This window comes from Lactuca sativa, chromosome 4 (genome assembly GCF_002870075.4).
Source record: "Lactuca sativa cultivar Salinas chromosome 4, Lsat_Salinas_v11, whole genome shotgun sequence".
Classification (NCBI taxonomy): domain Eukaryota; kingdom Viridiplantae; phylum Streptophyta; class Magnoliopsida; order Asterales; family Asteraceae; genus Lactuca; species Lactuca sativa.
Genome location: NC_056626.2, coordinates 260,193,562 through 260,217,578, shown reverse-complemented (window position 1 = coordinate 260,217,578; position 24,017 = coordinate 260,193,562). Strand labels below are relative to the sequence as shown.

At 39.2% G+C, this 24,017-nt stretch overlaps 1 protein-coding gene and 1 long non-coding RNA gene across 7 annotated transcripts; one reads left to right on the top strand and one right to left on the bottom strand.

Moving 5' to 3' along the window:
- Positions 1-5,249: 5,249 nt before the first annotated feature.
- LOC111890704 (uncharacterized) lies at positions 5,250-10,739 on the bottom strand. 6 transcript variants are annotated; one of them, XR_002849959.3, is made up of 7 exons: positions 10,387-10,739; positions 10,005-10,033; positions 9,825-9,916; positions 8,754-9,562; positions 8,453-8,509; positions 5,652-5,767; positions 5,250-5,587 (listed from the first exon to the last, which is right to left on the bottom strand). It is a non-coding gene; the product is annotated as an uncharacterized LOC111890704 (long non-coding RNA). The 6 variants fall into 6 exon arrangements; XR_006190849.2 differs by having other exon boundaries at positions 5,657-5,767; XR_002849960.3 differs by having other exon boundaries at positions 5,672-5,767.
- A 1,609-nt stretch (positions 10,740-12,348) lies between these two features.
- Positions 12,349-15,663, top strand: LOC111890693 (putative receptor-like protein kinase At3g47110). The gene is made up of 2 exons (XM_023886778.3): positions 12,349-14,998; positions 15,093-15,663. The coding sequence occupies exons 1-2, from the start codon at positions 12,379-12,381 to the stop codon at positions 15,512-15,514; spliced, it is 3,042 nt and encodes a 1,013-aa protein (XP_023742546.1). The 5' UTR covers positions 12,349-12,378; the 3' UTR covers positions 15,515-15,663.
- Positions 15,664-24,017: the final 8,354 nt, after the last annotated feature.

Genomic DNA, 24,017 nt, shown 5'->3' with positions numbered 1-24,017 from the left:
TACTCACACAACCGAACCACCTCCAACTGATCATGCTTCGGGTTCGGGTGTGAAGAACAAAGGCAAAAACTTAGCTGAGGAAGAAGATGAAGATGAAGACAAGGAGACCATTGCTGACATGTTAAAACGGAAGAACAGTCGCAATGCTGACGATGATGCCAGTCGTGTGGCGCGAGAGGCTGAAGAAGCCGAACGCAAGCAAAAGGAAGCCCACGATCTCCTTGAGAGCCGGAAGACTCTCTTCCCTGCCTGGACCAGGGAGCGTATGATTAAAGAGGCCAGAGAAACTCCCAGCATATTATGGCTCGAGCCGGTTATCCCGTTCGACTGCAACAACACTGTCGATTCGCAGTTCGACATGCCGCTGACTCGAAAGGTGTTCATCTTCCACGCCTTCTCTAACATATTTGAAGTCCCTCACCCGAACGCTGAGCTTGACAGGGAGCTCATTGACTTCTATCTGGCGGCTGCTCGTCCCCAGTACCTCACTTGGAGCGCCCAAAAAATTGTGAATGTCCGGGTGTTGAAGCCTTACGCCGAAGGGAGGTTCACAAACGTTCGGTTCAAGCTCATTCGGGGATCTGCAAGAACTGCTCATCTTATCTCCCTGGCAGATCTACCGAATCTAAATCCTCATGATTGGATTGTCCTGTATAATATCCTTTTGACTGATGAAGCCGAATATGGTCCCATTATAGACCATGTCAAAAGGATGTTAGCCTGCTACATCATGGAGGTTGCCCTAATGGATGAGGAGGTCGCCACAGTCTTCAAGAAGAAACCGAAGATTGCTCTTGTAGGATCGGCCAGTGATCTCAACCAAATGAAAATGGGCAAGATCGACCTGAGACGCAACTCAGTTATGTTCACTAGAGCGGAAGGACAGAAATGTCTCTTCGCTTTAGCTGACAAACACCTTTACACCACAGCTTGTTTGGAGCATGTGTTATCGATTATCAAACGGTGTAAAGAGAACTCGGCCGATGACATCAAGTACTTCAACGACATGATCAATTGGTACATCCGGTTTAGACAGACCATTCTCTCCATCACCAAATGTCTGTTTAGCACCGTAAAGAAGAAGGTACCTGCTTCAGCTGCTGGCCCAAGTAACAAGTGAAGGTCTCGCTCCAAATTGACGCAAAGGGGGAGATTGTTGGGCTGAAGATTATTTTGAAGATTGCGTCTTTTGGGCTCGATAGTATAAGTTATTTTATATTCCGGTTTGGGCCTGTCCAACCGAGAGCCTTTTATGTTTTGTATATAAGTTTACGCTTGCATACATATTAGGTTAACGATTTTAGAGATTAACGAAATAGCGATTCATCTAGAGCACAACAGGTTTCTTTAATCGTTCCTGTAACCTACCAATCCTCTACAGTTGATGTTCTTAATCGAGCTCTTCTGAGGATTTTGTTTAATCATTCAACTCGTTTGATTCTATCTTGTCTTGTTCTTATTATTGCGTTCTTACAGTTTTATATTTACATACTTGTTCAAGATCTAATAGATCTTCATAGATTAAAGGTTGTTTTAATATCATCATGGTCGACGTCTTCTTTATTAGGCATAGTAGGCTTGTGGTTGAGTCCAGGCTTGAAATTCGAATCATGAACCGAACACTTGATTGGATGCAAGTTTAGACTCAGGATGTGTAGGGTTGTGATGGTTTGGGTGTGGTAAGGACATCGGTGGTCACCATGGTTGGTTAGAAGTGTTGTAAGACTGTGACGGGATCGTAGCATTCACCAGTTCGAGGTAGATTATCGTTGGAGGTGGTCATGAGCGTAAAAGGGGAATCAGTTCGTGCTTTGGGCATGTCGATATGGATTTACGAGGAGTATTTATATGTTTTAGGTTGAGGACCATTGGGGTCCGGTGTGGTGTCAGGCCTGTGTAACTCTAGATGGGTGGGACCTGTAGGCGAGGCAGCTTCATGGTATAGTTGGGCGGGACCCATAGGTGAGGCCCGTATGATTATGGAAATACTGGTGGGACCTGGTAGAGGCCGTTGGGTCAAGGTTTTGGATCTTGAGTTGTAGGATTAAGTGGGTGGTCAGTGTGTAACACATAGGGGTTTATAGGCTGGGAAGCCTTGTTATTTGGATCTTGGGAACCTAGTGGTTGGACCATGTGCGAGACTGGTAGTCTCAACGATGGTTTTGAAACCATTACACCCCGATCTAGTGAGGGGTTGTTGTGAATCAGATGGTTTTGGGTGAAATGCAAGTGCAAATCTGTGGATCTCGGGTTATGAGTTGAGTATCGGGTTGGTTTTTGGGTGAGATCTTGAGTTGGGAATTACAAGTGTTTATGTGTAGGATTTTCTTTTCAGTGGGATAAGAATTGGGGTATCTATATGTCGAGGGCATCAATCGAAGGGTTCAAGGGTAAGGAATGGATTCAGTTTTGATGATAGATCAAGCCCTTGTGATTGGGTATTCGATTGGTTCTATTGTAAAGGGAATCAAGATAAGTCAAGGCGGAATTATTGATTTGGAAATCGTGTGTGGAGTCTCTTTTTATTCGGAGGATATATTACATCAGTTGTAGTTGGGTTAAATAATATCAGCGTAAAAGATTTAACCCTGTTGTGCAGCTCTCGTCTGAGTCTAACCATTGCAGGGATGATTCTTCTACTAAAAAGATTATCTGAGGCTTCTATCAAGTACAAGTTTTCTGCAACAATAATTGGTCTATGATTTTGTTTTCTAGTAGGAACCTCGAGTTATCAGAAGTTGAGTAGTCAGTTGGGAGATAAGTTGAATGGATTTCGCAATGGTTCAGTATGGGCGGCCTGTCAGGGAGTCATACCATCTCGAGACTTCAAATTTCAGGTTGAGTACAGATGGTTATTTCACATGGAATTTATATTTAGGTGGAGAAAGGATTCGTTCATCTTCGGGTTAGAGAGCCCTACAAGGGTTGGTTTCGGTTGCCTCGTGAAGGTTGTGTTATGCTCGGGGTTATGGTCGTGTTGCTCAGGTTGTCTGGCATGCTGAGGATGGTAAGGAATGATTTCAAGGACGAAATCTAATTAATTGTGGGAGAGTTGTAACAACCTATTTCGAATCGTTTCCCATTTTGGGGTGGTGATTAAGGAGTGGGTATTAGCAGATTTAGGACCCTTGAATAATTGAGATTTGGACTCATTTGGAGGTGGATGATGTAATTTGGATGATCTGGGTATCCGATTTGTGTTTTGTAGCCAAAGGGTATTTTGGTAATATGTCAGCTCGGGCTTTTATGGAAATTGGATTTTTGTTCAGGAAATTTTAAGGAAAGTATGAGTAGATTAAAGCATAAAGCTTCTTGTTAGCTTTTAATGGATATAAGGATCGTCGGAATCAGAATTATAACAAAGAAATATAGCCTTCGGAGTGCTTTAGGGTTTAAGGGGAAACCCTAGTACACGATGCATACCTTGGGAGTATGTGGGGCGTACTAGTGCGAAGAGTAGTACGCGAGGCGTAATCTGGTGTATGCTTAGAGCACTATGAAGGAAGGAACGCGAGTGCGAGGCCTCATACGATGGGCATACGAGGAGTACGCGGGGTGTAGGACGTGTAAATGAAAACCCTAATTTATGATTTTTTACCCTATACAAACACTTTAAGTCTTTAGTTATGGCCTCTCTATCAGCCTCCAAGCCTGCAAAACCGTATAAATCGTCCCTTAGCCTCCATGGTGGTGTTTTTTAGTTGAATGTGTGCATCTTGGTGTGTTTTGGTTCATATTCAAGAAGATGGAGTTTGGTACAAGGTTGTGGATCAAAAAAGAGCTTGTGGATCTTGATTCTCTACTTCATTTCAAGCTTGTTTGAGGTAAAAAGCTATGAACCTATTCATTGATAGCTTAGATGTATTATATATGAGTTTTGGTTCCTTTTGGCCCCAAGAATGGGATCCAGTAGTTTGATACCACTATAGGAGATATGAGTTGCCACTCTGGGTGTTGCTGAGGTTCTAGATTCATAAAGTTGTCTCCTTTAGGGTTTAGAATCCCCCTTGCATAAGATTGTGTCCATTTGGTGATAGTATAATGCTATATCTTGAATTTGGGTTCTTTTGGGGCATGCAAAGTCAAGAAGTTAGTGACTTTATGGTTCTAGACACTTATTAGGACTCAAATATTTGGTTTGGACTTACGGACTTAAGCATTAAAAGATTAATGAATAGTTTGGCTTAATGGATGAGTACGTTGGACGTACAAGTCTATATGTGCAGCGTACAAGCCAAATATCATGTACGCTTAGCGTAAAACTGAATACGCCTCCACGTACTTAGTCAGGGGGGATTTTGCATATTGGGCTTTATTTTGGGCTTGGGTGTTAGAGTTCTTTGTGGGCCATCTGAGTGTAAGTGTTTTGGACTAAGGAAAACGGTTGGGCTTTAGGGTAAGGCCCATGTAATGGGTTTAGGTCCAATTTGGAAAATTGGGCCATACTTGGGCCTTTGTTGATTATTTGGATTTTGGGCCTTTTAGATTGTGAGTTTGGGCCTTAGTCTTGGTCCAAACTAGGTAATGCGTTAACTGGTCGTTTACCATAGTAATGGTTTGATGGTTTGGATGGGAAGCCAATTATTAATTTAATGTATTTGATATTGATAGTTTGGGGATCTGTCAGCCAACAACCATGGATTTTTTGTGCTATTCGGCAGTGCGAGGTGAGTTTCCTCACTGGGTTTAATGGGTTGAAGGCACCAATGCCGACCCATGGTTTATATGTTAGGATGCTAGATGCCTGCATGACTCTTGCATGTGTTGTGTGACGATATGCTTACCGGGAAAGGCCCTATGTTAGGCGGGGCTGATAAGTACATTGTATGATAGTCATTAGTATCTCTTTTTATGATTACCGGGTGAGGCCCGATGCCAGGTGGGGCTCGATGACTTTATGGTATGCTATAGTCTTTGTGATTATTGCATGTGCTAGCAAGGTTATATGTTTACATGATTATATGGTTATATGATTATGTGTGTATCGGGCGGGGCCTAGTGATCGACAGATCTATCATCCGAGCGGGGCTCGATGCCGGGTGGGGCCCGAGGTAGGACGTGGGCCCAGTATGTGTGGTATGTGGTATCTTGGGGAACTCACTAAGCTTTTTATTATGATTTTCAGTTTGTGCTTCAGGTACTTCGATTTTCAAATGAAAGAGATAATTGCAGAGCACACACTACATGTTTCCTGCATTCTGTGATTTATTCTATTTTGTTGATGTTTTGATAAATCTTGATTACCTTGGTTTTATGGAAATGATATGTATTAACGATTTATTAATTTAAAAACGAAAATTTAATTCGTTATTATTTGGACATCACACCTCCCAAAGCAAAGTCTACCTCCTCCCACCAATCTCGGGAGCTCCACAAGCATGGAACTCACGGAAAGAAAGAGTGCGAACTCCAACAATAGCCAATAGCTCAGTACGAAATGCGCCCAGACGCTCATCTAAAATCTTCAAAATCCCCTCCTTGAACGTACAAAAGATCACAGGAGTCTACTCCAAAATCATCATAATACAGAAACATGGGTGGATGTGTTGCGATCAAGTCGAGCCATTCCCTTTCGAACCATAAGTACCTGAAACCATAACAATAAAAACCGTAAGCACAAAGCTTAGTGGATTCCCCAAAATACCACATACCATACATAATAATCACATACTGGGACCCAACCCTTCATCGGGTCTCGTCAGGCATTGGGTCGTACCCGACATCGGGCTCCGCTCGGTATACAGATCTGTCAGTCATCAATCCCCGCCTGGCATCGAATCCCACACACCATAAATATAAACATATAAACGTATAATCAAATGAACACATGCGATAATCACAAAGACAATTGCATACAATAAAGTCATCGAGCCCCGCCCGGCATCGGGCGTTTCTCGATAAGCATACCAACACATAACACATGAAAGAGTCACGTATACATCTAGCATCCTATTATAAAAAACATGGGCCGACATTGGTGCCTTCGACCCGCTAAACACAGTGAGCAAACTCACCTCAAACCACTGATAATCAAATAACTGCTTGGATTGCTGAAACGGGTAACCTCGCACCAACTAACAAAAAGAATACAATCTTAATCAATATTAATCCCGATAATCTCAAAATCTGAGGCCCACTCCATAAACCAATTTCCTAAAGGGTAAAATACCATTTTAATCTTTTCTTACTTGTCCCAAACCCAAGGCCCAGCCCAAATGCACAAAAACCCCAAATCCCAAAATGGTAACCCAAAGCCCAGTATGGCCTAACTTTCTAATTGGGCCCAAAAACTATCATGGGACCAATACCAAGAAAGCCCGCAATCTAACCATGGTCTAAAGTCAGAAGTCTAATGGCCCAGCAAGGCCCAAAACCAAAAAGATCCAAAATAACCATTTCGGGGAGTACGTCACGCATACTCAAGACGTACGCCCCACATACTCAGCCATGAAGCACGATGTACAAATGGTTTATGCACAACCACCCATTACGCAAAGCGTACTCCTGTGTACGCCCAACGTACTCAATAGAATGCCAAAAGTTTCAAAAAGCTCTTAATGGGTTAAGTGAAGTTGTCCAAAACATAGATTTGATCCCTAGGCAAGGTCTTAAATGATAAAGTTGCCAACTTTACTCTCTTACATGCCTTAAAGGAACTCAAAACTTAAAAAAGAGCTTAATAAGTGTCTTAATACTTGCATGAACCAAAATCTTTCATAAAGTTTGCATTTTTTTTGAGCAAAGGACCTTATTAGAGCTTAGATCTAGCATCCATTACTTTTGGAGTAGATCAAAAGCTTATCTTTACTTCAAAAGACTAAAATATGTACATGAAACACCATAAAGTAGATCTAACATAAATAATCATCAAGGTATGATATTTTTACCTTAAAAAGCTTGCAAATGAGAAGGTAATCCTGGATCTACAAGCTCAAGCCACTCCTCTAAGTGTTCATCTTCTTCTTCTAGATCTTCTTCACCACAAAACACCCACAAATCACTTTTCAACCTCAAAAACCACCAAATGCACTCCGGGTTCGAAACTAGGGTTTAAAAGGGATGGAGGCTGGAGATAATAGGGTTTGGTGATGAGTTAAGGAGCTTAAATAGGATACAATACCCTAAGTTGGGGTTTGCATGAAATTGGAGTATGCCCTACGTACTCTCATTACGCTCAGCGTACTCCCCAAAGGTGTCGCGATCCTTCACCCTAAGACACCCAACGTACTCCCTATGTACACCCCGTGTACTAAGGTTAGCCTTAAACCCGACCATCTTCCAAAGGCCATAACTTCTTCGTTATAAGTTCGTTTCCGACGATCCATATATCCACATAAAGGTAACGAGAAGCTCTACGCTTCTAGCAACTTAAACTTGCCTTCAAACTTCCCGAACTAAAAATCCAATTTCCATAAAAGCCTGAACTGACACTTTACGGTTATACCATTGAGCTCCAAATCACCAACTGAACTCCCAGATCATCTAGATTACACTACCCACACCCAAATGGGTCTATATCCCTCTTTTCCGAAGTCCCTAAGCCTTATGACACCCGATCTTCGGTCACCACCCCGAATTAGGAAACGATTTATAACAGGACGTTACAAATATATATATATATATATATATATATATATATATATATATATATATATATATATATATATATATATATATATATATATACACACTAGCTGTTTACCCGAGCAAAGCGGCGGTGGTGGCGAATAGCTTCATTTGACAATTAGTTTCTTTTGGTGTTTATTTCCATTTGGAAACATGATAGACTTCAAGGAACACAAAACACGTTAAATAGTTTCTTTTGACAATTATATTTGTTTCAACGATTAGTGTCTATACGAAAACATAACATCTTCTAAAGAACATTCAATGTATCGAAATTTGATTGTATCCCACAAAAGTTGCATATGTTGTTGGTTATCCCAAATTCCGAGGCCGTTATAAAATTCATAGGGTTTTTAAATGAAAAGAAATAACAAAAAAAAAAGGTTAAAATAAAGTGCAATATGCACATATTTCAGGTTTGAGTATCTTGTTTAAATGAATCTGTAAAAACCAAAAACTTCATTTTAATTATTAATACATGAAAGTTTAACATAAAAAAACCTACAAATTTGTGCTAAATGAACCAATTCTTGGTAACGCACTTACACAAATCACAATTATGCATTACATTAAGACTTATCCAAAAAAAAAAACAATAAAAATTAGTTAATAGCAAATTTTAATGGCAAGACATAATCTAATACATAATCACGATAGATCAAATACAAAAAACTAAAATTAAAGGTCAAATATGGCATATGCATTAAAACTCGGTATTTTAGAGGCATATGCACGCTATTTTCAACACATAAATTAAAAAATGATATTTCTCCATCAGAAATAAAATTAATCAAACATAAAAAGAAAAAAAAAATATGAAAATAACCTTCAATATGAAAATGTTCATCTTCTTAAGTTCCATCTTGTGTTGGTACACACATTTCTGCCAAAAATAATATAATTTGTTTTAATACTATATTTTGGAAACTATAAGAATTTACACCAGCAACACATGCATCTATCTGAATTATGCAAGACCTATCAAATTAATGGTATTCTCCAAGTCACCTTAACTCCCCCCCTGATGTATTGTATGCATATATTTGAACAATATGCATGAAAAATGCAACACATATGAAAGGGAAAAATAAATATATTTAAACGAAATTATTTAAAGCCATATATACCTAAAAAGGCATTAAGTCAAGCTGATAAATCCCAAACCTTGGATGGTTTATGAACAATTCTTTCTCGAGTTCCAACCTCCCAAATACGTATTTCACCAACATTTTTTTCAACTGCAAAGATCATATAGCATATTAGGCATATATGGTTAGATATAAGCCTGTAAACAATCTCATTACCACTTTTTCTTAATTTCATAAAAAAGGATATTGAATATTAGATCAAATTAAGAAATTGGTAGGTGTTAAAGCAAGCAAACATGGAATCAACCTAAGAGAATGGTTTGTTGCTAAGGATGGAAGTCCATATACATGACATTTGAACCCTGATTAAGCAACCAAACCACATATTTTGGAAGAACATCCGGTGAGTATGCACTGGGAGGATAAGTTGAACCAAAAGAGGACACCAATTACATATTTTAAGTAATGTCAACATGAAAGGAACTACACTAATTTTTTTGGTTTTTTCCATTTTTGGTCCCTTTTTAAGGTTTCACATCGGTTTTGACCCCTCTCACTCACAATATGAGTTGAAATACTGTTACACCCTTGAAAAATGATCCTTTTCCCTTTACTTTATCTTTTTTACGATTTTGTTGTTATTGTTAATATTAATAAAAAAGTTTCTTGGTTATCAAAATACTGAAAATCACAAGGTATGTTATTATTTATGGAAATTAAATTAATAATTTTACTGCCTGCTTAGTCTTTTACTGGAACACTAAATCTCCTCAAAATAGTTGGTTGCCTTCCAAGTCCACAAATATGCTTGATATACATCACTTGTGGCAGCCTATCAGTGTTCTCGACTGTACATTTTAAACACAAAGATTTAGAAAATATTCGATCTAAATTATAAACTTAAGAGTAGATTATTTATTTACATGTTTGTTTAATGTAGAATCCTAGAGCTGGACATCATAAATGTTTAAGCCCACAAACATGCAGTGTCCATCGGGTGACCAATTGACACTTGTGACAGGTCACAGGTCCAACGAATTGCTACATGTAAACAAACATGCTATAGGAATATAATCAACAAAAGTCATCAAAGAACAGGGAAGCAATTACATTTTCACGAGAATTGTTTCTTTGAATGAATTGCTACTGAAGGGAGCATCGTGATTGTGACTTTGTAGCTAAATTACATACAGATCATGCATCTGTAACAAAGATAGAGAAATCAGAAAATCCTGCAAAAAAGAGGTTAGGTAAAGAAAACAATCAACAGAAATAAGGAAGAAAACTTACTTCTTGATGCTCGATTCCTGCAAAACCACCTGAATAAAACATTAAAACCCCTTAAGTATCTAATTAATTCAAAAAGAAAATGAAATCCAATTTAAAATTTGAGGTTTTAAATTAAAAACGATCAATAAATCAAACCATAATTTGTATCAACTTCCTTCGTCATTTGTATTAACAGAAAAAATAAATCAAACCATAATTTGTATCCATTTTCTTCTTCATAGCAGCCTTGCGATTTCCCAAATTCTTAATCTACTATATATTTTCAGAAGTGTTTCAAAATGAAGAACAATAAGTATGACCAACATACTTTCACCTGCCTGATGTTATTAGTGAAAAGGCATGAGATCTATGTACATAAGAGACAAGGAAATTGACATAAAACCTTTGATTTCCGACATCGTGGTGTTTGTGTGCAGGTTGTGCGATGGTGGTTGGGATAAAAGGAATCAGAGTAGGGGGAAGACTATTTTCGCCACTAAAACATTCATTGGAGTTCTGACAGTGCCTGATTTATGAGATGGGTTCTAGGCTTTTGATGGTGGCTGATAGCGATGGAACTGGAGAGCATCTGAAGGACGTAGATCTGGCAGATGATGGATGATCATTTGGGTTGCGGATCATAGCATATCAAGCATGAAAGCGGTTTAGGTTTGTTGTTGGATAAATGCCGAGATTGGGGTATCTTGAATTCAAGTCAAACGTGATAAAGTAAATAAGTGATATATCGGGGATTTAAACGAGGGCTAGGTCAAAGTGAAATAAGGAAACCTACAGCGTGAATTAAATAAGAAACATATGCATTGAGTGATTGTATTTTCTGTTTAAACATTTAGACGATTTAAATTATAAAATTATTATATTAAGGGTTTTTTGTACTTTAGGTTTAAATACATCTTAAATCTATTTTTAGAAATAGTAATATATATATATATATATATATATATATATATATATATATATATATATATATATATATATTACTATCTTATAAAACAAATTCCATTATTTCTAAAAATAAATTGAATAAAATAATAATATTTTTTTAAGACGTCCACTAATAAAATAATATTGAAATTTAAACAAACTCCTATAAATCTTCTCTTCCAAGGTTTTAAATAAGAAACATATGCATTGAGTGATTGTATTTTCTGTTTAAACATTTAGACGATTTAAATTATAAAATTATTATATTATAGGTTTTTTGTACTTTAGGTTTAAATACATCTTAAATCTATTTTTAGAAATAGTAATATATATATATATATATATATATATATATATATATATATATATATATATATTACTATCTTATAAAACAAATTCCATTATTTCTAAAAATATAATTGAATAAAATAATAATATTTTTTTAAGACGTCCACTAATAAAATAATATTGAAATTTAAACAAACTCCTATAAATCTTCTCTTCCAAGGTTTTGACCAGATCTTTTTTCATCCAAATAAATACTCAACACCCTATAATTTGATTATTTCTTGAATTTTTTTATTTTTAATATGACATGTTTCCTAAAACAAACTAATGATTGAATTGAAAATAATCATTTTCATCGAAAAAAATTAATTGTCAAAACAAACTATTTGTCGTCCGCCGTTTTGCGCGGGTAAACGGCTAGTATATATATATATATATATATATATATATATATATATATATATATATATATATATATATATATATATATATATATATATATATATATATATATATATATATATATATATATATATATATATATATTCAATTATTTTTATCTAAAAAAAAGATTGAAGGAAGTTTCCCACATACACATTGGCTTTTGGTAAGGGAAAAAAAAGTGGAGGAAATGATTGAGACTAAAAGTAAGAGAAACTTTCTGCACGCATTCTGCACGCATTCTTCGGCCTTAGGCCACAAATAGTGGCTCATTAGGAAGTCTTGCTAGGAGGTCGTTGGTGCGGCTACACATCGGTTCCTAGCTCAAGCTAGGGAGCTCACCGTCTCGTCCTCCTTACACCCACAATGAAAGGAGAGAAGATAGAGAAGGTGGGGTCAAAGTGTGATTCGCTTATTCTTTATTCTATTTTTTTTTTATTTTTTTCCAAAAACAATAGCTATTAAAAATATCACAGCATATGGATATGGATGCTAGAGCTCTTTATCTTTTTACAACTTGAATCCTATCATTTTCTCTATCATATTTGGTTTCAAAAAATCATACATTGCTTTGAAAAATCTAAATCACATACGACCGAGTCGAGAAGCCATAAAGAATGGAAAATGAAATGCATAAATACTGATGTGACAGTCAACCACGTTCATAAATACCCTCTAACAACTTCCCCACCAGTAAAATTATTGTCATCTGCAAAATATCATGAGTTTTTTCTCACACCTTTCCATCTTCTTGGTTAGCTGTTCTTTTTGCATACAAAATCAGTTTGCAGTTTCTGCCACTTTAAGTATTGAAACTGATAAACAAGCCTTAATCTCCATCAAATCTCAAACAATCACGCAACCACCAGAAGCTTTAGCTACATGGGATCCAGCAAGCTCATCCCCATGCAATTGGACCCGAGTGTTGTGTGATGATCGTAACCGAAGAGTTGTCGGTCTTGACCTCTCCATGCTTCGGATAACTGGTCCAGTTAGCCCATATATTGGGAATCTATCGTTTCTCAGATCACTTGAACTTCAAAACAACCAATTTAACGGTATTCTTCCTGAAACGATCACTAATCTTTTTAACCTCCAACTCCTCAACATCAGCTTCAACCGCATCCAAGGCACCATCCCAGCAAACATAAGCGAGTGTATCAACCTCAGGGTTGTCGACTTCATGGGAAACAGACTTTCAGGTTCGATTCCTGAAAGCCTCACTCTCCTCATTAATCTTCGAATTTTGAACTTGGCAAGAAACCAGATTTCAGGCTTTATTCCACCATCTATCGGCAACCTTACTTCACTATCCACTTTGAATTTGGGCACCAATTCACTTACAGGCCCGATCCCTAGTGACCTGTCTCGTCTTCGTAACCTAAAGATTCTTGACATCACAATCAATAAGCTCACGGGGACAGTTCCTCCATCCTTCTACAACATGTCTTTGCTGGAAGTTTTTGCTGTAGCTTCTAACGATTTAAGGGGAGAGATACCTTACAATATTGGTGATACACTCCCAAATCTTCTTGATTTCAACTTTTGCATCAATAGATTCACAGGTACTATTCCTGGTTCGCTGCACAACCTCACAAATATAAGAAACATCCGGATGGCACATACCCAAATGCATGGAACAGTGCCACCTGGACTAGGAAACCTTCGTGAGCTAACATTGTACAATATTGGGCACAATAATATTGTTAGTGAACAAGGTGAGGGTCTTGGTTTCTTGAATTCTTTTGTAAATAGTACAAAGCTTGATTTCCTAGCTATTGATGGAAACCATTTTGATGGTGTTATTCCGGAGTCCATAGGGAATCTTTCCAAAACACTTAGAAATTTGTACATGGGTTCGAACAGGATATCTGGAAGCATCCCCTCCTCAATTGGTCAACTGAAAGGTCTAGCGTTACTAAATTTAAGTTACAACTCCATTTCGAGTAAAATCCCTCCTGAAATAGGCCAGTTGGAAAACCTACAAGAGCTTTTTCTAGCCAAAAATAGATTCACTTCCAATATTCCGAATTCATTGGGTAATCTTGGAAGGTTGACGCATATTGATTTGTCAAGCAATGAATTGGGTGGAAATATACCCACCAGTTTTACAAATTTCAAGAGCCTAATTTCAATGGATCTCTCTATGAATAAGCTGAATGGAAGTATACCCAGAGAAGTTCTAAATCTCCCAAGTTTAAGCATCATCCTCAATCTTTCCAGCAACTCATTGACAGGCTCATTGCCTCCAGAAATTCGTAGCCTGGAAAGAGTGGTGACAGTTGATCTCTCCAACAATAATTTATCGGGCGACATTCCAGAGTCGATCCAGAATTGTAAGAGCTTGGAACAGCTGATCATATCTAAAAATTCGCTCTCAGAAAACATTCCAAATAGTTTGGGGGAATTAAAAGGTTTGGAAACACTCGACCTCTCTTCGAATCAACTCTCCGGTTCAATCCCTCTCGAGCTTCAAAATTTAAACGTCCTAAAACTATTGAACCTTTCTTTTAACAACTTGGAAGGAAAGGTTCCAAGTGATGGGATTTTTTCGAATCTCACAAGAGTTCATCTTGAAGGCAACCCAAAACTATGTTATGATTCCAAATGCACAAGAGATGACACCAACAAAGTAGTTGTCATCTTAGTCGTGGTAATATCTTCAGTAATAGCAATACTTATTATATCAATCGCCTTGTTTTTCTACTTCCGAAAACACAAAGCAATTATGATCATGGAGACTCTTGATTCGTTCAAGGGCCAGCATCAAATCGTGACATATGACCAGCTATGCTCTGCAACAGGGAACTTCGATGAGGAAAACCTGATTGGTCGTGGGAGTTTTGGGTCTGTCTACAAAGGGTATCTCCATCTCAAAGGAAGATCCATGGAAATCGCTGTGAAGGTTCTTGACATGGAAACCACTGGTTCATTGACTAGCTTCTTAGCCGAATGTGGTGTTCTTCGGCATCTCAGGCATAGGAATCTTGTGAAACTAATTACTTCCTGTTCCAGTTTGGATCCCAAAAACAAGGAATTTCGTGCTCTGGTCTATGAATACATGAAGAATCGGAGTTTGGAAAGTTGGATCGGGAAAGAAATGGGGTTGCTGGAGAGATTAAATGTGGCAATTGATGTAGCATGCGGGTTGACCTATCTCCACCATGAATGTGTGGTAGCTCCAGTGGTGCATTGTGATCTAAAGCCAAGTAACATTCTCTTGGATGAAGATTTTACTGCTAAAATCGGGGATTTTGGGCTTGCTAGCATGTTGCTTGAGAAAGATAAACTTGTTAGCTCTAGCCATGTTCTTAAAGGTTCAATGGGTTACATACCTCCAGGTTAATTAGTCTACTAATATTATTATCTATGGTTGTATTCATGAAAGTATATATAATTGTACGTTACATTGACTTGTATATACATCGCATGCAGAATATGGTATGGGAGCAAACCCATCTACTAAAGGAGATGTATACAGTTACGGAATTATGGTTATGGAGATTTTTAGCGGGAAAAGACCAACAGACGAGAGCTTTGTGGGTGGTTTGAGCCTCAAGACATGGGTGCAGTCTGCTTTCCCAGGGAACTTAGATCAAGTGGTGGATCATGACCTGATTCAAGATCCAGAAGAGTTGTATTCAGAAGAGTTGTGCTCAGAAGAGTTATGTCTGGATGCTCGTTCCATGAACCTGAAAATGAAACTTCATTGCCTCTCAACTGTCATGGGGGTTGCGCTTTCTTGTGCTAACGATACCCCTGAAGGACGAATCACCATTATTGAGGCTTTGCGCAAACTCAAGAGTGTTCAAGATATGTTTCGTAACTCATCTCCATCAATGAATGGCAGGTATTGATAAATCAGAATGATTTGATGCAAGATGCTATATTTCTAGGTTGTATGTTTATCAATGAAAGGGAAGTACTAATAAATCAGGATGATTGGATCCATTCGTATATATATAAGAAAATAAAAGATATGAAATTTTGGGATTTTCGGCAAAAAGGGTTGCCAAGATTAATTGACTAGGGGGTTTTTAGGTATGTTGAACAAAAACATGAAATTTAGAAGGCATGCCTCATTACTTATTCGATTTAATTAAAACAAAAGGACATACCTTATTAGTATATTACCTTTATAACAGCTAACAAATTCTAATTTACCCATTAATTTTTCTTTTAATAAACTTTTTCAAATCTTATTGAAGTGCATTGCTACAAAATGCATGTAGTGGTAATTATAGATCACATATTCGCACAGATATTTTTTCTTTTCTTTTTATTGTTACAACCGGAATACCTTGATCTTTATACTTAAAACAAACAAACTCCATATTCAGTTTCTAATATAGAAAATGTCTACCATATAAAATTAAACGCATGAACCAATATACAAACCTATTTTTTCAAAGAAATATTACCCTTTTAAAAAAGCAGCGGGTAATAAGCCTTAACCCTTCTCGTCACCAAATTTACCGGAAGGCCCTGTGGGACCACGATGGTATCCAAACTTATCAAGTATCAACGAATCTCGGTCTATCTCCTTCAAGTCTTGGAGGGCCACTATAAACACAACACAAACATGATTAAAAAATTAGACATCAGTTTGAAAAAATTATCTTAACATAATAATATGTTTTGGTAAAATAAGACAATTTACATCCAAAATTACAATGAAAACATTTTATCGAGTATTTGCTTGTTCCTTCTACTCTACCTGCTAAAATTTTAAAGAACTGTCGTTGATATAGATCGAGTATATGAAATGAAATCAGAGTATAGATTGATGTTACAACCCGAAACTTATCCCGTTTCCGTTACGTGATTCTGCTAATAAAAATTCAAATTTGTTCACTTTTCCGTCAAACTCTTTGGTTTATTAAAATAATCTAGTTATATTTCATTAAATTATTTACGGATCGGAACCAAAAATCGCGCGGAAACCCGAAAATCTGGAAAAATCAAACATTTCTGGTCGAAGTGGGATTACGACCGTAAACGTGTTTACGACCGTAAACTCATTTACGACCGTAAACCTAACGAGTGGACCCCTCACCTCACCCCTATAAATACGATGCCTCCGACTTCATTAGGACGTATCTGGCCACACTCTCTCTTCCTCTCTCTAAGAATCTCGACCGTAAACACTCAAAACGCATTCAAACTCCGGAAAACATCAAGAAAATCACGTTTGGAGCCCTTTGGAACGTCTGGAAACACTCAGCTCGTCGAAATCAACATCCAAACATCATTCTTCTTGAGTTTACGGTCCAACCTTCAAAGACCGTAAACTCTGTTCTTGAGTTTACGGCCATAAACTCGCCAAGTCTTTAGAAACCGTAAACTCCCCAAGTCTTCAGAAACCGTAAACTCTTGTTCACGGCCGTAAACACCTTTTTAGTAGTACTTTTGGCTGAAAACCCATTTCTTCGATTCAAACAAGTCTCGGTAACATTCCTCAACCAAATTCAAGTGTTTTCTGACACTTTATTTATCGAAATCGCTAATTTAGATACATATGTGTATTTATTTGATAATAGGTTTTCGTTAAGTGTCGCGTGCAACAACTTAGGAATCTTCTTTTCAGTCAACAACCCCACGCAACAACTGTGAGTTCGTACCCCTACATTTTTAATCATTTTTATGGTTTTCAGAGGGGGAAATACAAGCTAAACATAAATGTTTCCTTATAAGCTAAACATAAATGTTTTCAGGAAAATACATAAAACTTATGCAAATCTCATACTTTATTTCCCTTTTGTACTATGCCGAGCATAAGGGACGTTTTCACTAAAACTGCATAGTTTTTACGGATACGCTATTCGCTACGCTATTCATGCAAACTATAATCGGTATAGTTTGGGGTTTCTCTAAAAACTTATCAAGCATACAAACTTTCTCTACTAAACATATGCAGTGGAACAGAAACCGTTTACAGGTATATCATTGTTTTATTATGATTTTCATAACCTTAACTTATCACTATACGCGGTATACATTCGGATTTTCACTACGGTAGAACGCTACTGCATTACATGTAAACTAGATTGTACGATACTGTGAGGCGTTACTTCAATACTGTACCCTTAGGTGTACAGGGAAAAATCCTACCACTGTATAACTAGAGTCTCCTGGAGGGAGAGCGTGAGGTTTGTGAATAGATCTATTCGAGACTGACAATCCCACATCTGGACTGCTAGCTACAGTTAGGCGGGCACGCTTGAGATGTACAAATGTCATTTAACATCAACGCCTAAAGAACATTGGAAAGGTCACTAGTCATATCAAGCATGGTTATACGACTCACATTATGTATAAATCACCGATAGTTTACCAACCTGGTTTTCTTCAGTAGTTTTATTTATACTAAATAGAACTAAACACACTATGCATACCGGCCGAGCCAGGGTTTTCAAAACCGGATCATTTACGCTATGGTTTTTCAATTAAATACTTATACTTCATGTTTAGCTTTAGCTAGCCACATGAGGTAGTATTTTCGCATATCACTACGGTTTTTCAGAAACGAACATTCATGGTTGTATACGAAATCGATAACACTACGTTTTTCACTAAAGAAAATATCGGATTTTCTTGAAATTATACAATCGTTTCGGCTCTCTCATCAATAAGTTTTCATTACAAACTACTGCTTATGAACTCACCAGCTTTATGCTGTTATTTTTCAAACTGCTTGTATTCTAAGGAAATCAGTAGACAGGTACTCGCTGGATTTTCCGAGGAACCGAAGCATTTAGAGTTTTAAAGTTTTTATTTTGCAAAGCTAATGAATGTAATTCAAACTGAGTTTCAAACAGATGTAAACATTTTCTTTCAAATATTCACTGTAATGGTTGTGTTGCTATGATTGTTGTTATTCATTGGTTGTGATGCTATACATGACGTCCTTCGCCCCGGAATGTTTCCGCCAACGGTTTCGGGGTGTGACAGATTGGTATCAGAGCCCATGTTTATAGCGAACTAGTATACCGAACCTTACGTGGTATACAACTATAAACACTAAGGGGCCTAAGTGCTATGCACTAAAACTATACTTTCAAAATATAAGTATTTTTATAAGAAGTATACGAGCATGCATACATAATAGGATTCGTGTCGCTAGTAGAACTGAACAAAAGTATTTTGGATGCTGGAACGCTGCGGTTAAACCTGGGCAGTTATGTAATCATGTCTAGGGTGAATATAGCCCGATCAACTATATTCAGTCGAGACATTACCAACATGTGTTTAGGGTTGACTGTGGTGCTACAGCAGGCCTAAAACTTACCATAAATCATCTCTCACAAAATACTATAGGAGTATTTTCGCTAGAGCCAAACTTAGTACGCAGATTCACTCTAAGTATTGTTACTTTTCCTTCCTTAAAGTGATAACTTACTTGTGTTAGTTACCTTTATATGATTATCGCTCGGTAGAATACTTTCATTATCAGGATGAGATATATTTTGTTCTTTTATATATCTCGAGGACTTACCATCCCCTTCTTCCTGATTGTTTCTAGAACAAGATGCCTCCTCGACCAAGAACCATCAGAAGGAACAACGACACTCCATCACCACCACCACCTCCTCAGTTCGACCGTTTCATGTGCCAGGCAGCAGTTACCGCCGCCGTGACCGCATCAATGACACAAGTGAACGCTGGTGGGGTTGGAGGTGGAACCGACCCACATAGACAAGATGGAAGTCAGGGGAATCAAAAAGAGTGTTCCTACAAGGACTTCATGACTGCAAAACCAAAGTCCTTTGATGGAAATGGAGGTGTCATCGCCCTGACGTGGTGGTTCAAGAAGATCAAATCCATCTTCAAAATTTGCGTCTGTTCTGAAGCCAACAAGGTGAAGTTTGCTGCCTGCACCTTCACCGACAGAGCCTTGACCTGGTGGAATGGTCAAGTCAAAACCCTAACCCTGCCAGTGGCTAATGACATTGGATGGGAAAGACTGAAGGAGCTCATGCTCGCGGAGTACTGCCGGAGGGGCAAAGTGCAAAAGTTGGAACATGAACTCTGGAACTTGAAGATGAGGGGTTCCGAAATCGCTACCTACACTGCTAGATTCTATGATCTGGCGCTTCTCTGTCTGGGAATGGTCACCCCGGAAAGCAAGAAAATCGAGAGGTACATATGGGGACTGACGCAACCCACCAAAGGAAATGTCCTGGCTGCTAGGCTTACTACATTTAAAAGCGCCAAGGATCTAGCACAGACTCTGATCGATCATGGAATCGATCTGGATGAGGTGGAAGCTGTCTCCGAGCCACAAAAGGAAAGCGGTGGGAAGAAGAAGAAGTCTGGCAACAAATGAAAGGGTCAGTCTTCGCAGGATCCCTCCAAGAAACAACAGATAGTGGCAGTTCATGTTGTTACTGCTCCTGCTGCTGCTCCCACTGCTGTTCCAACCACCCAACCCCCTATCGGTGGTTATGCTGGGAAACTACCTCTGTGCAACAAATGTAACTTCCATCATCACGGGCTCTGCCGTGAATTGATCTACAACAACTGTGGGAAGAAGGGACACACAGTTCGATACTGCAAGACACTGGCCCAACCAACCAACCAGGCTCTGAGAGCGGGCACTGGTCAAACTTGTTATGGATGTGGAGAGGCTAGGCACTACAGGAGAAACTGCCCCAAGGCAACAACTGGTGGCAATACAGGGAGAGTTTTGGCTATGCGCCAGAATGAAGCAGTTGCTGATCCTACCATTGTTACGGGTACGTTCCTCCTTGATAACTCTTATGCATGCATTCTCTTCGATTCTGGTGCGGAGAGGAGTTTTGTTAGTCATTCATTTAAACATCTAATCAAGTGTAAATCCCAACCTTTAACCAAAACATTTACCGTCGAGATGGCTAACGGAAAGGAGAGCACTAACGACATATTCATAGGCTGCACCCTTACTCTAGACAATTATTCTTTTCCTATCAATCTTATGCCTGTGTCCATCAAAAGCTTCGACGTCATTATCGGCATGGACTGGTTAAGCTCCAATCATGTTGATGTTCTTTGCTTCGAGAAGGTTGTCCGTCTCAATCTTCCTTCTGGCGAAACCATTATGATTTATGGTAATAAGCTCAGTTTGAACCTCAGTATCATTTCGTGCATCCAAGCTCAAAAGTATCTGCAGAAGGAATGTCATGCATTCCTAGCTCATGTTGTCAACGAAACGCGAAAAGTTAGAGACCTCGAGAGCATCCCCGAAGTCTGTAACTTTCCTGATGTCCTCCCTAAAGATCTCCTAGGAATCCTTCCCGAGCGTCAAGTAGAGTTCCGTATCGAATTGATCCCCGGAGCTACTCCTGTAGCTAAATCTCCATACCGTTTAGCGCCAGCGGAGATGCAAGAATTATCCAATCAGCTCAATGAGCTGATCAACAAAGGATTCAAAAGGCCGAGTTCCTCACCCTGGGGAGCTCCAATCTTATTTGTGAAAAAGAAGGATGGATCCTTTCGGATGTGCATTGACTACCGAGAGCTGAATAAGCTGACCATCAAGAACCGATATCCTTTAGCCAGAATCGAAGATCTCTTCAACCAACTTCAGGGAGCCAGTTATTTCTCAAAAATCAATTTAAGATCAGGGTACCATCAGTTGCGAGTTCACAAGAGTAATGTCCCCAAGACAACATTCCGAACTTGCTATGGACACTACGAGTTTGTAGTAATCCCCTTCGGTCTGACTAACGCACCGGCAGCATTCATGGACCTGATGAATCGGGTGTGCCGCCGTTTCTTAGACAAGTTCGTGATTGTGTTCATCGACGATATACTTGTCTATTCGCGGAGTGAAGATGATCATAAACAACACTTGAGGCAGGTGTTGGAAACATTAAGGGCGGAAAAGCTATACGCAAAATTTTCGAAATGTGAGTTCTGGATCAGGAACGTGAATTTCCTTGGTCATGTGGTTAGCAAAGAAGGCATACACGTGGACCCTTCCAAGATCAAAGCGATTGAAAACTGGTCTACACCAAAGACACCTACAGAAATCCGGCAATTCTTGGGTCTCGCGGGCTATTATCGAAGTTTCATCCAAAACTTCTCTAGAATCGCTAAGCCTTTAACTACCCTAACACAAAAGGGTGTAACCTTCAATTGGGGAGTCAAGAAAGACACTGCGTTTCAGACATTGCAGCAGGCCCTGTGCAGTGCACCTATCTTGTCCCTGCCCGAAGGGACGGAAGACTTCGTGGTCTACTGCGATGCATCCAATCAGGGCCTAGGTTGTGTGCTCATGAAACGAGGAAAGGTTATCGCCTATGCCTCGAGGCAGTTGAAAACACATGAGGTCAATTACATAACTCATGATTTGGAGTTGGGAGCAGTGGTCTTTGCGTTAAAGATCTGGAGACACTATCTCTATGGAACCAAGTACACTATCTTCACCGACCATAAGAGCTTACAGCACATCTTTAATCAGAAGGAGTTAAACATGAGACAACGATGATGGGTCGAGCTACTCAGTTACTACAAGTGCGAAATTTGCTACCATCCTGGCAAGGCCAATGTGGTAGCAGACGCCTTCATTCGAAAGGAGTATTCAGGGCGTAAGGTGAAGGCACTAACAATGACCATCCATTCCCACCTGTCCGCGCAGATCAGAGAGGCTCAGCTGGAAGCCTTAAAACCAGAGAGCATGCCAGGTGAAGCCTTGAGAGGAATGGAAAAGAATGTAGAGATCAAGGGAGACGGAGTCTACTATTTCATGAACCGAATCTGGACCCCAAAGTTTTGTGGTTACAGAGAGGTTGTCATGAATGAGGCTCACAAGACTAAATAATCCGTTCACCCAGGTTCAGATAAGATGTATCTGGATCTCAAACGACTCTATTGGTGGCCAAACATGAAAGCATAGATTTCTACCTTCGTGGGCAAGTGCCTGACTTACGCCAAGGTGAAGGTCGAATATCAGACCCTCATGTCTACTTCAGCAGCCGGAAATACCTAAGTGGAAGTGGGAAAGGATAACCATGGATTTTATCACCAAGTTACCCAGATCTCAGAGTGGGCACGATGCCATCTGGGTAATTATTGATCGGTTGACGAAGTCCGCCCACTTCGTGCCAATCAAAGAAAGCTTCAAGATGGAGAGACTCACACGGATCTACATGCAAGAGATAGTTCGCCTTCATGGTGTACCTGCATCCATTATCTCCGATCGAGATAGCAGGTTTACATCGAGGTTCTGGCAGTCTTTACAGAAGGCTGTTGGAACTAAATTGGATATGAGCACGGCTTATCATCCGCAGACTGATGGACAGAGTGAGAGGACAATTCAGACATTGGAAGACATGTTGAGAGCCTACATCATTGACTTCGGCGCGTCATGGGACACTCATCTTCCTTTGGTTGAATTTTTCTACAACAACAGGTACCATACCAGCATCAAGGTTGCACCGTTTGAAGCCCTCTATGGCCGCAAGTGAAGATCCCCTCTGTGTTGGGTTGAGGTGGGCGACACGCAGCTAACTAGTGGTCAAATCCCCGACAGTACTCTCATTGGTCCTGAAATCATCTGAGAGACAACTGAGAAGATTGTACAAATCTGGGAATGACTGAAAGCCTCACGAGATAGACAAAAGAGCTACGCCAATAAGAGACATAAACCCTTGGAGTTCCAAGTTGGCGACCGCGTCCTTCTGAAGGTCTCACCCTGGAAATGCATGGTACGCTTCGGAAAGCGTGGAAAGCTAAACCCAAGGTACATTGGATCATTCGAGATCCTTGCTAGGATCGGTCCCGTAGCATACAAACTCCTGCTACCGCGAGAACTCAGCAACATCCATCCTGTTTTTCACGTATCGAACCTAAAGAAGTGTATGTCCGATGAGACACTTGTGATTCCTCTCGAAGAGATTGAAATCAACGAGAACCTCAACTTCGTGGAAAAACCTATCGAAATCATGGATCAGGAAGTCAAACAAACGAAACAAAGTCGCATCCCTATAGTGACGGTTCGCTGGAATGCCAAGAGGGGGCCTGAATTCACGTGGGAGCGCGAAGATCAGACGAAACAGAAGTATCCGCATCTCTTTCCTAATCCATGATTTATATTCTAGGTTCGAATTTCGGGACGAAATTCCCTCTAACGGGGAGATGATGTGACAACCCGAAACTTATCCCGTTTCCGTTACGTGATTATGTTAATAAAAATTCAAATTTGTTAACTTTTCCGCCAAACTCTTTGGTTTATTAAAATAATGAGTAAATTACACGAATGGTCCCTATGGTTTGGGGTAATTTGCGAGTTTGGTCCCTAACTTGTTTTCTTAACTCGGACAATCCCTATAACATGATTTTATTGCGTGGTTGGTCCCTCTCCCATTTGAAATGACAATA